This window comes from Protopterus annectens, chromosome 5.part0, assembly GCF_019279795.1.
Source record: "Protopterus annectens isolate FY-2018-M chromosome 5.part0, PAN1.0, whole genome shotgun sequence".
Lineage (NCBI taxonomy): Eukaryota > Metazoa > Chordata > Ceratodontiformes > Protopteridae > Protopterus > Protopterus annectens.
In genome coordinates this window covers 1,877,761,176-1,877,777,691 of record NC_056735.1, presented here as the reverse complement: position 1 = coordinate 1,877,777,691, position 16,516 = coordinate 1,877,761,176, and the positions used below count along the sequence as shown (strand labels likewise).

The following is a 16,516-nucleotide window of genomic DNA, read 5'->3' as shown; positions in this document are numbered from 1 at the left end:
TGCAACTAAGCTGTCAATAGTTGCACCCTGCGCCACACAGGAGTCAGCAGTGGGCATGGTACTACTGCCTTCCCCATCTTGCAGCACTGTGCTGGGGTCTATATAATATGAGCAAATAGGAAAAACCGCGAACGCTCACGATCTCGAAAGTACCGGACCTCGAACTTGCTATTCTGAGATCGCATTACAATGAGGAAAGGGCAAATATTCCATTCTTCACTATACCGCAATCTCAGAAAAAGCACTTTTAGGTCCAGTACTTTTGAGATTATGAGCGTTCGTGGTTTTTCCTGTTCGCTCATATGATATAGACCCCTGTGCTGACTGCATGGACAGACAATTGTGCAGGAGGCCTTGTATCACCTGTGGTAGGTGTGGTGTTCTGCGTGCAGATGATACTGTGTTAGCCATCCAACAGAGGGATAGTAAGCTTACATGCCACTGTGCTCTATCCCCTGAAAAGGGGCACCTCCCAAATGAAGGGCAGTAACCTGATATGCTCTTGTGCTTTGCACTCTGCCAGGATGAGCTCCCCAACAACAGGACAGTAACTTCACATGCTAGTGTGCTCTGCACCCTGACAATAATGTGCTGCACTGATTACTGCCTTTTTTGTGTCTTACAGTGCCAGCAAAGATAGTACTGAACCATGAGACTGGCTTGAAGAGACAAGATGGGCTCTTGAGGCTCCAGGGTGAGTGCTGTAGGTGGTTATGTGTCCTTTAAATTAGAGATAAATGAGTTATAATTGTGTGTACTAATGGTCAAGTTTTTTTCTCTGAGTTTGTTTTCTCTCTGTACAGGGTCAAATGTGGTATAGAAAGAGTTCATAGGTGATTACTAGGCTAATGACCACAAGGGCCTTTTTAAGCCTAGCCATGCAGCCCAAATCTCTGACAAGTTCTGATACCCTTGATAAGTGTAAGCATGGGCCTGGGAGATAAATCATTTACAGCTTACCTGTTTGCATCAGAGACATTGGCGACAAACCAGAGATGAATTTCAGGTTTCCCAAACAATTGTCCAAGTTACACTTGAATGGGATTACGGAGGAACTCTGCTTCACATGGATGGGGAGCCTGTTCCATAGACTGGGTAGTCTCTGGGATATATACCTATCTCTCCAGCAGGTCCTATTTATATCACAGGCAAGTTTTAAGTCTTTAGAATGGGTAATTCTGGTACTGTTTTTTTCTGGATATGCAGTGAGGTCTGACAATGCTCTGTTTGCCAGGCATAGATCTCCCCTCAAAAGCCTGTAGGAGACAGAATACAGGGATAGGGGCTTGAGGCGGTCTGCATAGGACATATTACTTACGCCTTGTATTCTTTTAGTGAGGAATCTCTGTCGACATTCCACTTGTTGAATATACCTGTTTAGGTACATACCAAAGGGAGCACTGTACTCAATGACAGGTCTGATGAATGCCGAATACAGTGAAACAATGACTTCCTTGGAGTTAGATGCCATACCTTTGTTTATAAGCTGCGCAACATAGAATGATTTCCTCACCACTGTAGACACATGAGGATCAAATGCTAGATTACTATCTATGTGTGTTCCTAAGTCCCTGACTACTGGGTCAACTCTAAGGGGTGTGTTGTCAATATGATAGTTACCAGGGATGGATGAGTTCCCAAAGGATACTATTATGCATTTTTGGAATTTAGTTTTAGTCCAAGACTCTGGCACCAGTTGTTTGTCTGTGTCAGCCCCTCCTGGAGAACATTATTGTCAGTGTGAGATTCAATTTCAGCTCCTAATTTGCAATCATCTGCAAATTTAGTCAGCCAGACACCACTGACATTGGCCTTGACTTCTGAAAAGTAAATGCCAAAAAGGAGCGGTCCAAAGACTGATCCCTGAGGGACCCCACTTGTGACTGGCCTCTTTGTAGAGTTGGACTCCCACCTGGATCTTCACCAACTAAAGTGCATATCACTTTGTCACAAGTAGTTCTCAGGACTATCCCTCTGTAGGGGAATAAAGGTCCCTCTTTGGAAGCAAACCTGGAGGGCTTGCTGATACCCTTCATATGCCTTTCATGTGGACAGTGAAGGCTCCTCACATGGGAATGTCATGGATGGGACATCCTGGGTCACCTAGCGGCAAGTATGGTAGTTGTTGATGGCAAAGTTGGGGTTGGCAGTTAGATGCCCAGACTAGCAATTCAGTGCTTCTCCTTGTGAGACTAATAAAGTCAAATGACCAATTGTTCCCAACTATCAAGCACCAGTGGTGTTGCATGCCCAGGATGTTAACCATGGAGGTAACTGACTTTTGGGTTGGTTTTCCTCTGGGCCAGTTTGACAGGATCACAGTACCCCCACCCTTTATCCCATCATGATGTTTCTGCTCCCTGTGTATCACTCTCCATACACTGTTTGCAGTTAACTCTCCCCATCACAACTGCCCTTCCTCTATCTGTGTCCTTACGTCCTTGTCTCTATTTTCATGATGTGACATGCTGTCTGCCCCTGCTACCCTCCCTATTATCTCGTTTCTTCCCATGAGTGCTCCTTACTACACTCCCTGCTCTTCCCTTCTTGGAAAAAAAAGGGAAAATAGGCAGCTGTCCCTGAAAAAAAAACTTGCCATCTCTCCTCTCCCATCTTTGCTGCAGGGTACCCTTGTCTATGTTCATCTGCTTGCTGATATCCATATTCTGGTCATCCTGTATACCACTTTCCTACCCATTTCAATGATGGATTGTTAGTACTTTGTTGTACTGGCTCTATGTGGCATGCTCACAGTGCCCACATAGCAGCTATGAGGTGCTTTGTTGTATGTTTCAATGTGCATAACATCAGGCATACTGCCACACTGTGCTTTTTCTTGGTTGCACAACTGCACATAACATGCACTGCTTCCCATCAGCACAGCTGTTTTCATTTCCTGTGCTGTCCTTTCAATGGCATGCCAGAGCCATGCCTTCCCTGGTACATGTCTATGCAGTCTATGTAGTGCAGTGCAGTATTGCAACAATTCTGTGGCATTTTGCACAGTGTGATCATGTTATGGATCTTTCTGAATACACCCGGAAACTTTTTTCACCTTTTGCAACAAAACAATGCAGGCAGCTTTACAGGCAGACATACTTGTTTTAAATACATAAGCTGACTGGAACAGATTTTGCAAAAATGATTTCTCTGCTTTACACATATCTGGCATTACTCAACCTACATTCTGAAAAAAATCATACTTTGGCCCTCATGCTTGCTGATATTATTACAAAATTTCTGATACTGTCAGGCCATCTTGCGCTGAGTGGTGGTAGGAAACTCTTGGCACATGGTATAGTGATGCCGTACTGGAGCAGCAGCACCAGCTCTAGGTAAATATATATATGTATTCGCCATTGCATGTCTTTATCTGCAGCTCTGGTTGCTTAGCAACACTATAATGTATTTCTAGAGATTTGATGAACAGCACACTATAGATGAGGAGGCAATCCAAATATGGCAGTAGCTCGCTGGATATGCATGGCAGCAGGTAGAACTCAAAAGCTAGAAAGATCAGTTCACAAGTACTCTAGTCAGATATGCCATCTTTAACACATTAATACTATACTAATACTACTACTAATTCTAACACGAACACTAATACTAATTCTAACACTAATACTATAGGTCAGAATATGCTCATCTTTAACACGCTAATACTATACTAATACTATACTAATACTATAGGTCAGAATATGCCCATCTTTCATTTTCTCTGGGGAACAGCCTTGCCCCTAGTATTTTTCATGCTGATGCCACTGTCCAATAGGCTTTTCTTATTTCTTATATTTAACTCTAATGTTAGTGCAGCATATATTTAGCTGCAAGATCAGGTTTAAATGGTCTAGGACAGCATTTTTCCACTTTCAGTATATTATACCATGTATTTTTTTCTGCTGTAGTTTGTTTGACAATGTCCCCCATATGCCTTAATTTCACTACTCATGAAGCGTAATCCATCCAACATAAATCAGCTAGTTTACAGCAGTGTTTTGTTGAAATACAAATGCAGCTTATACATAATGCACTGAATTTGTACTAAATTTGTACTACAAAATGGATAGTAAAAGGCTTAAGTCACATTACAGACAATTTACATGACAGACATGCAGGCACAATTGTTTATAGAAAACCCAATTTTTAAAGGTTTTCTAAGCATGATGACCACTATTTGAAGGAAAACTTGTGATGCATATTCCTAGTAGCTGTGGCAGTGCAACTGAACAACTGATTACATGGCAACTCCATTTATATTTTGATTTAATTTGTCTTTGTTAACTGGGTAGGGTCCACAAGAGACAACTGCTTGTTCTCAGGGATAATCATGGAGCTTTGGTCTGATTAAGTGACTTATAAATATACAGTGGCTAGGTAGATTCTGTATGAATTAAACCCAGATCTATAGGATACTGCTAAATTAAAACTCAGTAGTTTTAAACAGCTAGGTACCTACTTAATGAACTACACATAGTATCTCCTATCACTTTTAGTACTGAAAGTTACTAAGACTCTTGTAATGTAATCCTTATCATAGCTAAAGAGACTGCATTATCTTTCCAAAATAAAAAAATAAAAATTATACGGCACTGTACGTAGATCACTAATTTTAATAAAGCACCCAACATGTTTAAACTTGACACATGATAATAAGTTCTTTGACTGACAGTGATTCACAACAGGTATTAGTAACTGCAGATCAGCACAGTAGAAGCCAAGCCAGCAACACATAACAGAGAAGAGACAGAAGGAAAAGTTACAATCAGAATTTGCAAGAGGAAAGAAAATAAAACAAGCACATAGGAAATACCTTCAGGTCGCGCCTTTCCAGGTGCAAAAGCTCAGCGCCTCGGATGTCATGGCGAATGAAGATTTCTCTGTACTCTCCCAAACTGAGAAGGTCCAGCCAAGCAGCGACTTCATCTGTGCCCCACTTTTGAACTACCAAAGTTAAGAGCAAAACCCCCTTAATTTCTACATGCTCATCGGCACCACAAGCAAAGGTTAGGTAGAAAGAGAGGGAAATGAGAGAAAAGCAGCAGTGCTAGCAAGGGGAAGGGAAGAGGGACAAGTTAAAGCACATTTTGTATTCAATCACCAGCTGTACATATTCATGCAGGTAGCCTACCAGCATCACTTACAAGACAATCTCTTGTTATGCACTTATGCTACTACAAGAGACTCAAACAGGGAACACCACATCATTGTACAATGTTACAGCTGAAAAGATGCCCAAGAAACCTGCTGAAATACGGATGGCATGCTGTTTAGCAAAATGTTGACCCTGCACCATACAGTGAAGATATATTCATCTATTTGTAATGAGAAACATGCATGCTCTGTTACCACGTGTTAGAAATGCTATGACATTTCTATTCACTAATGGAGCTCTACTCAATGTGTGACATTAGCCCTCTAGGAATAATCCACATTATTTTGGTATTAGTCCCCATATCACCTGTTTCACAGTTTAATGCTTCACAATGAATGATGACATTGCAGTTTCAGGTAACAGACTTTCATACTCAGATGGAGGAAATACACCCACAAGGGGTAAAACCAGTCTCACCTGCAATGACAGTTTACATGTGAAAGAAAAAATTCAGCACTTGACGGGCAGCATATCACACTTTGCAGACTATTCACAATATTAAATGTTGCTAAATAATTCAGATTAGCCATAAGAAATGTTTTCTTCTTTGATATGGAGTTATCAATTAATGATGTGCTTACAAGTACCTTAGATTTGATGGATGGCCTGTCTAACCTCAGTAAGTACGTTACACAGAACAATAATTCTGACAGCTGACATACCTGGCACCTCTACCTTCTTTTCATCATTGTTAAAATCTCTGACTGTGGCATAATGTCTAAATGTTGCATGGCTGCTTTGATTCCTTCTCTTATACTTCTCAGTTCATACATGAAAATGCCCCTTTTGTCTATACTTTGTTAACAAAAGAATGAAAATATTGGTTATCATCATAGGGACTTACTGCTTAGCAATAACAGTAAGTGCTATTAACAAATGAAAAAAAAGCAATATCAGAAAAAAATGTGGTGTTAGTACTATGGTAAAAATACATATTAAGTACCAGTTTTTGTATCAGCAGCTGAGATGTTTCATTCCTTTCTGTCTTTTTATCTCAATAGTTGTGAGTTTAGCCAAGATGAACCCCTTTGGAATGGCATTGACTTCCCAAAGCAGTGAAGAACATACTTTATCTTATTATGGTGAGTAACGACGTATGAAGGCAGGCTCAGACATATAAAAGCATGAGAAATTTTTCAACATATTCAGTTATAAACATCTAGAAGCTGTCTGATTACTTTTTTTTTTAATATAAAAAGTCCCTTTCTTTCAGTGAAACCTTCATAAGGCTTATAGCGGATTAATGATGAACTAGACATGGTAGGACCATCACATCCTGCCATATATACAACATTATCTACATAAGAAAAATATAGAACTGCTTTTACTTCCTTTGAAACTAAACTGAAAACAAAAAAAAGTATTTTTGTGGAGGGAGGCACACCTCCATAGATAATTATACTAAAACTACTGCTATCACACAACCTCGGAGAAAGGACAAACGCCAGGATAATGACAATTTGTTCCTGCTCTGGGACTGCAGCATTTAAATGCAGAAAACAGTATAGTCAAGCTTCATGCACAGGCCAGAGAAGCAGTCAAACTCCACACTGTATCACTCCTGTACCCTAAAGGGAAAGAACAGCATCGTGGAATGCATGCATTGAACATTAACTAGTCTACAAATCACTGAGATAACACTGCTTCTGACATCGGACACATTCAGTGTTCACTGTGTATGTTTCCAAACTCGAAGCCTTACTTTAAACCTTCTAAGAGCTTGTCCCCTAGTGTAGATCACTGAATGTATTGTACCTAGTCAGCCACTGTAGCTAGCTAGTATGTGCATATAAGTTACTGGGCATGTGCAAGATCAGTGCCATTTTGTACAGTCAGTCAGAGTGAATGCAGACATGAACGGAAATGCATGAGTGTGCTTGAAGTAATGAGTAAGTCAGTTAGCTTAAGTACATGTTCCAGTTACAATTCCTGATGTGTTTATGTACAATAAGTATCTTGAACCCTTCACACCGCTTCGTCTCTTCTGAATGCACGAGACAAGTAACACCTAGTACAGAGGGATCAAATATCCTGCTATCAACAGCCTCATCAAAAGTACTCTTAAATACCCTTAAGCTCTCTATTTCTAATTCTGAGTGGAAGGGAATTGTACAACACTCCTGCTCTTACATGGAAGCTGTTCTTTCTTAATTCCACATTTACCTTTGGAACAGCAAAGAACATACCACTGTCCCTTGTACTTTGTTGGTAGTTATAATGTCCATAGTAGTTACCTCAGTGCCTTTATCTCTAAACTTGTGGATCAAAAGAAGGTCACGTCTTACAAAACTATAGCCAAGTGTGAATAGACCCAGTTCCTGAAGTCTGATTTTATACCTAAGATTTCTTTACTTGGCAATTTGTTTTGTATAAAACCATTGTAATCTTTCCAGTCTAAGAATCTGGGTCTTGCATGGCCAAATTATCCAGGATTTGAAGAATGTCCCATTAATAAATGAGCTGTATCATCATGGTTATGGCCCAATGGCCTTTTAGAAGCTTGACTGCCACTTTTCATATGTGAATTTCTGAGCGCCTACATACATGCCATTTTTAACTGAATAGCAAACTGTTTTCTTTAATGTTGGTAGGAAATGTGTTCCAGGGTTTGTCAGTCAGTGTACAGTGTATTTTCCTTATTTGAGTAATCTTAATATTGATGTTTATTACAACTTAACATGTCCTACACTTTGCACAACATGCCTGCATGTTTTTGCTTCACAGCCAGGCTTTCAAACAGGCTCAGTTCATGCAAAGCCTTGAAGACAAGGCAAACATCTGCCCACCCCCACCATCCAGAACTCTGCATGCCACTGAAACAAGTGAAAATCTCTTGTTTCTATGAACAGGTTTTGTTTTCTAACCCAAGGACTTTCTTCTCTGCGAGTCTGCACATCTATTAACTGATTTATGTGTTAAGTTGTGAAGTTGCAGGAGGTGATATTATATTTACTGATACGGCAGATTAAAGACATACACAGGGTAACTGTAACTTACTTGTTTTAATTAGACATGGCTTTGATTATCATATGGGCAACCATATCTTTCAAGCTCTCAGTGCAAGAAATCTGGACAAAGCCAGAAATAATGGGGGGGGGGAGGACAAACGCCCCAAAATAGGGACAGATTTTAAATATTACTCCTATAAATTTAGAAAGTTGCTAAAATAATAGGTATTACATTATTATACAGTTTCTGAAGGATATGAAGTCTGAGACTCAAATGTGTGTCATTATTTACTATTAGAGACTTCAATCTTCAATGATTTGCCAGAAAAACACAACTTTTATGGGGAACTGACTAAAAATATGATGCAAAATCTGGACATTCTGCAAAAATCTGGACAGTTGAGAAGTATATGGGCAACTCAAAACTTTCTGGGTCACTGTGACTACATTCTGATCAAAGATGAATACACCATCCATTAGTGCTACTAATCAGTCACTCTATCTTTATAAGTTGTCCAGCTTCCTGACAGAAACAGCAACGTTTTTTTTCCAAGTTTGACTTTGTGACAGTTGTTATTCACAGTTAAGTCACTGGGGTTGCAAAATATTTGTGTTTTATCTAATTCTTGTTGTAGCATTCTCTTTTTTACATAAACAGGAACTATATTAAGAAGTTTACAGCCATCTGTAGTATTTAGTAAGCCAACAATCCCTTCTTCCGCTGAAGTCTGAAAAATACCCAGATAGCAAGCCCATATCTCTGCAGGACACTGCAAGTTAACCTCATGGTGTCTAATAGAAGGCCTCTCACATTCTATTATTTAACCATTGTCTGATCTACTGGGTGATGCGTCCATTTATATTCACCATACCAATAAATCATTTAAGCAGAATTGTGGTAAAGGCCCCACCCAGATCCATATACAGTAAGGCCTTTGCCAAACTGGTGAAGATTAAAGGAGTTTTAGGTCCCAAGCATCTCTTTGTATAAGTTCCCCTATTACTTTATTATCCTCTCTATTATTTTGCAAGTATGCATATGACTAAAGTAAAATTACTGAGGTCTAAAGTGGAGTCTCATTTGAGAATAGGACCACTGCACCTCATATAACCTGGTGTTACAACACTTGTTATACTAGGAATACTGCCTAGACCCAGAGACCAAGTGTTTGTTTAGATACCTTATAAATGTATCTGTTAAGATGCTCAAAGACAGTTTTTTAAGTTATTGTGCTTCTTCTAAGAGGTTGGGGCTACTGAAGCTATTACAAATGCTGCCTGTGAGGATATTAGATGCTGCTTCCCAGTCTGACAATAAAAACCTTCTTGGTTATTGTCAGCAAGCAGCATTCTTTGCTACTTCATCTGAACTTAAAGAAAAAGCCTTACTTCCTTCAACTTTAATGATGATAGAAATATAAACACACATGCCTATTTCTCTAGCTATCTACCTATCTACCTATCTATATCTATCTATCTATATCTATGTATGTATGTGTGCAGACACGTGTGTCTACGTGTATTTAATTATATTATTATTACTGCAATGTGCATGAGTATGTGTGCATGTATAATACAGTACAGTGTTTACTTAGGACATCTCCTTTCAGCATTATTACTTTGTTCCTATATAAGAACCAGCAATGCCTGAATACATTCTAACACATAAAGCTTTTACAGGACTGTCGGGAAGACTTTGCCAGTTAAGCTGTTAGTAGCCTACAGAGTCTTAACTAGGAAATGCAAGTTTTGTTAGATACTGTTTCTTTTTACAGTTGTTTTGTTCTATGTAGCTCTTACACTGTAACTCTTATTTATTTACATATTTTTGCAGTTTATATTTTTTTCTGATTGTTCTGTTTTCAGTCATTTTAAAGCACAGTCATCATTTGTAGAGGACTTCAAGATGTCCCATCGTAGTGAATGTTTTTAATTTTTTGCCTAGCATGTAAAACAGTAACACAGTTATGGCGTATTTTTTCAGATGTAGTATCTTTAGATATTTTTATAGTTGTGTAAGAAACAGGAAAAGTTAAAAAGCTCAAGAGGGATATAAAAGCAAGTCAACCGCAAAATCACTAAATGGCATCATCAGAAGTGCTTTTGTCTCTAATTTGAAAGATTTCATCAGGAAAAATTTAATTAAAACACAGGTTGTACCTTTCAAGTTCATCATGTGACAACAAAAGACCAATAAAATTCATAGCTGAATTGTGCAACCAAATCTTTTACAAAAGTATTCAGACAATAATTTAATACTTTAACTTTTTAATGTTAAAATACGCTTAAAATTAAGTATATCATGAATCTTGGCAGGTAGTAATCATTCATTCAGATTCCATCAGCTTATAAACTTCTCCACATAGAAGCTTCAATCACAAGTAAAACATACCTTATAAAACTGTTAACTACTGACATATTGGAACAGTTCATTAAAATACACATTAGTCTGTTCCCAAAAGCTCATAACCAAATTGCCACAACTAGATACCATCATGGAACCCCTTGCTATGCATAACTTTTGTCTACAACACATCCTTAAAGACAAAATTTCCAGGTGAGCACTATTTCTATACATTCTGCAAGTGGTCTCACTTTTGAAAAAATAATATTTTACCATGCTGTAACATCATGTTAGAAAGCAATTCTACCCTAATAACATGTAGCATTAGAAAGTATGAGGCTTTTGTATCAAAAATAACCAAAACAATCAACAATATGTTACATTTTGATTATGATTATAAAAAACAACTGAATCTTTTATGTGAAACTTGGAATGCTTTATTATTTCTTTAATGATAGCTTGAACAAAATCACAGATAACCCCAGTCTGCCTGTTTTATTCAGAAAAGGTTGGATGCACAAATCACCAAGAAAACAATAGATAACTGCCTTTCAAGTTGTACAGTCTGTGCAAAAAAAGAACAATTCTTGGTCAGATTACACCTCATTCTGCTAGGAATGTGCTACTTCAGCAGTTTTCTTTGCACAGTTTCAGCCTTAGACATCTTTGAAGCTATGACTTGGGTTTCTCTGTATTCTTTCACTTAACATGGTAAATTGGATGTCCACTCCAAACCCAGAGGGCATTTTGCTGCTCTAAGGTGTGTCAGCAAGAGCTTCCTCATCCGTTTTACATTCCAACATACGGATTCATCCTCACATGTAATGAATACCAAAAAAGACAGGAAGGAATGAAGGACACAGCTATGTGAGGTAGTCACCACAAAGTATATAGCCAACCCCCCCCCCAGTCTTTCCCTTTCTTTTGTTTTTTCTTTGCCTGGTTGGTCTGGTCTTTTAGTACTCATTGTTGCTTTGTTGGTGTATTAACCAGAGAGTGTCTACTGCTAAAATACTATACATCCTGCTAGCCTTTTCTACACAGCAGGAGACAAGGAGTAGAGTGTAGTATTTTTTCTAATCTACTGGATATTAGAGGTAGCTTACCAGCTTTCTCTCCCTTAGAATCACATCAAGCTTTCCACTAGTCCATGTATCACAGAATGATACAAAACTTCCTTGCAAAACTTTACAAATAAGTACCTTCTGGGTGTCTGCCTAAAAGATTTCTAACCATTAATGAGAATTTTCCAGTCAAGCTTCTGAATAATGTTAGCCCTGTGTGTGTGTGTGTGTGTGTGTGTGTGTGTGTGTGTGTGTGTGTCAAAGTGTGCATGTTATTTACTTACTGCCAATTTTTTATGTATTGTTGATATTTGGTTTGGAAAATCTGAGCACTTTCTTGGCACATTTCATAAGTAAGTTTGCTGCCATCAAGGGACTAATTAGCATAAAGGCAAACAGCATACCTTTTCACTGCTTTGGTAAGTCTGAGCCATTCTAAAGTGAGTCCGCATGAATAAATACACCTGTGACGCTTGTCTAAACACAGAACAGAAATCAAACAGCTACCTTATGCAAGTTGTAATTTCCACAAGTGATACAATTTATTCTAGAAAGGATTTAGATATTTGCATTAATGAAAATAAAACTCAGACACAAATAAATGCAACATTCTACTAATTAATGTGCATTATTTTCCTCTTTGTTTCAATGTCTTGGTGGAAGGAAATATTCACACAACAGGTATATGATAACATATTGCTTGAAATGAAAGCATCTCTAACTTACTAAAGATTCACTTTCTGTAATTTAATAGATTTTCTAATGCTTTATTTATTTATCGCCTCTGGGAAGGGCCACATCAGCAGCACTCACAACGTATGGACGACTACGTTTGTATACAACAGTGAATGTGGTTAGATTCCTCCAGCTGCTGTTTCTTGTCATAGGTGTTTCACTGATGTCAATACTAATGTGGGCAGGCATGGGTATTCCATGAAAACATTACCATCAGGCATCATTTTTAGTTATTCTCACTAGTCAAAACCACTGTTTGCTTCACTCTGTTTTCCATTCACAGGTAGCATATTAGTTGTCACTGGCCAGGAAAAATCTTAATCTGTGAAGTATATGTTGCATCTTGATTTTGAATACGATTACTGAATGTAAAGATTTCAACCACAAAGTTTACCAATAACTAGGTGTGGGCTTGTGAAAGACAGTTTCCACCAAAATATTTTTGTTTTGAATTTTTCTGTTGTTTATGATGCTCTCATAATATAAAATGACAGTAACAAAATAATAAGACTGAATGCTCTTCAAACCTTTTTACTCTATAAATGCTGCATAAACCTAAGAAAGAGGAAAAGAGCGGAGTCAAAAAAGAAAGACCATAACAAAAGAACTAAGTAAGGCAAGGCCTTCAGATGTGGCAGAAATTCAAGACAAAAAATACCAGAATGAACAGAATAGATAGATTAAGTGCATGATACTTTTACAGAAAGTGAATGTGAATGTGCATATGCAGCTGAAGGGAAAAAAAAGTAAATACGATAGGATAATATTAATTAAACAAACCTGAAAAAAGAACAACGAAACGACAGAATGTGTAACCATCTCAACAATACAAACCAGAAAATTGCTATAAGTTTTTATTTCTTTATTTTACTATAAAAGTTAATAGCTCAAAAGCTGTAAGAGAAACAAGGCAATAATAAGATGGATAAAAAGTTAAAATGAATTTCATTTGGAGGGAAGAAAATATTACTCATTTTTCAGACAATGACCATGTCCAGGAAAATGAAGTTTTTTTCAGAAAAAAAGTGGTGAACTTTACAAATACATGTCACAAAGCACAATACGTGTAGATCAGAAGGAGGACATTGAGAAAGGAAGAGCAAGTTTTATATGCACGTCAGATAAAGACAAATGATAAAAGTGATAGAATGTTTGTAGGGGCACTTCAAATGTTATCTGGGGAAAAAGTGACTGATGTAAGAATAGTATGTAAGATTTTCAGAATACAGAGATAAGTAATTTAATAAACTAAGGCATATAAGAGAAAAACATTGAGCAATGACAGACTACACATTTGGAAATAAAGAACTGGAAGATAAGTAAGAGGAACCCAAGCAGGGTCATCAGATCATGAAGCCACAGCAGTAACTTCTCAAATACAAAAAGGAGAAGGATGTGGGAAAATAAGTTTTAAAATCTGCACACAGATTATTTTTGAGGAATTGAAAATGGAATAGCTTGTCTGATTATTAACATTGATGGTCATTTTATGAAAGTAATCAAGAATGGTGGCTACTGTTAAAAAATGAATGAAGGAATGTCTAAAAATATAAGAAGACTACAACAACATTGCAACAAACTCACATATAATAGAAGAAAAAAGGACATAAAAAGAAAATTTACATAGAAAGAAAAAAAACCCAGAATTTATGCAGACAGAAAAAAGCTACAAATTTAGTACGAGAGAGAACTATACTATAAAAGGTAAATGCTTTCTCATCTTTTTCCAGCTAGAATAAGAATAAAAATGCCATACTAGAAAAAAAACAAAATACAGAAGGAAGACAAGTGGTAGAGAAACACAAATAGAAGCTAAAGGTTTTGGAAAATTACATGAAAAGGAAATCAAGAGAAGCAAGATGGATGACAGAAGGAAAAGACAGACGTAGGGAATAAAAAGGAAACCAGAAGGAAATTGGTATGATAATGAAGATGATATATGGGAATTTGCAAACCTTATTAAAATATTAAATAAGGAAAGTGCATTGGAAGGAGATGAGATATACTTTTTCATAACTCAGATAGCTTGCTTAAGAATTCTGCAAATGAATGATGTAAACAGCTATGCCAAAACCTGAAAATGGCCGGGTTTACAGGTTGACACTAGGCGATTCATCTAGTAGACCATATATAGGGGTCACCTAGCTACAGCAATTCCCACTACATAGTACCCCTATCCATAAGGGGCTGTGGAGGGAGACCAGGGTTATCCATACATTTGTCCAAATTAGGTTATCCACACATTTGTCCAGGTTATGCTTGAAGAAGGTGAGGGAGATACTTTGTTTAATATGCAAGGTTTATTCTATAAAACAGCATTTGTTGGTTGAGGTATCTATCTTGCCGTCAGGTTCTGTTTATATTGCAGTGAAGAATGAGGTCCTGAGTGCTGACATGGTGTTCCTAATTATGTGAATATGAAGGAGGTAAATCAGGATAGGGTCTTTAGAGGCCTTATATGCTAAAACAAGAGCACACCACAGAAGCCTGTCAGAGAGGGAAAGAAAAGGCCATAGTTTTTGAGGTGTTCAGCATAAAACATGGAGCTCAGACCCTTAATTTTCTTAATAAGGAAGCATTGTGGTCTTTTGAGTTGGACTAGTTCCCTGCACAAATACATGACAAAGGGAGCATTTTATTCAATAATGGGCCTAATAAGAGAAGAGTAGAGAAGTATGGCAGCAACTCTGAATTAGAAGACGTACTCTTACAATCATCTGGGCAAGACAGAAAGATTTTCTAATGACTTTAGATATCTAGAACTGTGATAAGTATCACTTTTGGTGTGTGTGTGGGGGGGTGGTACAACTGATATGGTTGCAGTATGGAGCTCAACTTTTGCAAAGACAACTATACTACATCTTTTTGAATTTAGTTTAAGGCCATGAGCTTAGAATTATTTATTTGTATATGTTATTTCTTCCTATAGGATGCAAGAGGCATTTGAGGAGTTTATGATGGCTTCAATTTGCAGTGATCATCACACTTGGTTAACCAACTGCCCTTGATATCAACTTTGATGAGCCAGAAATAAATGCTAAATAGGACTGGCCCAAGTAATGATCCCTAGGGAAGGCCACTGGTAACAAGCTTCTTGGAGGGCACTGTGCTCCCTTATCTTTACTTGCTGGGTTCTGCCAGCGAGCCAGTTTGCTATGCAGGAGGTGACATAGTGGTTTACATTAAGCTTGACTAGAACACTAAAAGGCCTGAGCTACATCAAGATATACATGCACTCATTTGCCTTTTTTCACAGCCACAGAAACCCTCTCATAGAAGTCCACCAGCATTAGTAGTTAGGACCTACCCTTCACCAGTCTAAACTGGTTTGAGTTAATGGACTGCAGATTCCCAGAGTCTGAATTTTAATGGAAATTAATACTGCTTTCTATTGTTTAGCAGATAAGGCTCATGAAGCTTTTGCGTCTTATAATTGCCAGATCAGTTGTGGTGCCTCCTTTGTGAAGGGGATGACAGCTGCTCTCCATATCTCAGGTGCAAAGCCAGATGATAGGCTAAGGTTAAACAGATTATAGAGTGGGTCAGTAAGGCAGTGTTTCAAACTAGTAAGGAGGCATCCAGTTATGAGTCTTCCCTGAAAACAGGCCACTAGCCTAGTGAGACAAATCTGGTCAACAAAAGACAAACAAAATAAAATAAAATGTTATCAGACCTTCTGTGGAACTCATGTTTTTGACGTCAGATACAGCCTTTATAACTTGCTTAGTAAATATCTTTGGAAGGGAAGCCACAAAGAGGTCAAGGATATGGAAACTGGATGGAGATGAGGGAAAGAAAGTTGTTCTAAAAGTGTCTGCTAATGTTCTAGCTTTGTCTTCAGAGGCAGAATAAGTAGTGTCATTTTGTACCAGTGCCATGCAGTGATGAGTATTATTTCACAATCTCCTGGCATAGCTGTAGATGGACTTATGTTGTTTTTAACAGGTGTGGTAATTTTCAGGTCATATTTGGCCTTGGTGGATTTGACTTTGTTTTCTAACTTCTTTGTTTAGCTTCCTAAGTCTGATATGTAGTGTTTTAATTTTGTTTCTAATGAACTATTTTTTTCATCTTGTTATACTGTTTGTTTTTTCTGGGGTTCCACCAATGCAGTTTGTTTGTAAGCTTGACACTATATTTGTTATAAGTTGGGACTGAGGACTTTAAGCAGTTGCTACGGTAACCATGGAAACTCTCTAGGAGTGTAACCAAGTCTGCTATTGGACCCTCAATAGGGAGGGTCCTGCTGAACTATCTTAGGCCATCATACAGT

At 37.9% G+C, this 16,516-nt stretch overlaps 1 protein-coding gene across 1 annotated transcript in view; it reads right to left on the bottom strand.

Moving 5' to 3' along the window:
* Positions 1–16,516, bottom strand: part of DGKH (diacylglycerol kinase eta) — a 1,992,493-nt gene that overhangs the window by 83,972 nt on the left and 1,892,005 nt on the right. Inside the window, exon 29 of the mRNA XM_044071702.1 lies at positions 4,811–4,941. Within this exon, the coding sequence (XP_043927637.1) occupies positions 4,811–4,941 (131 nt within the window). The remainder of the gene's footprint in view (positions 1–4,810; positions 4,942–16,516) is intronic.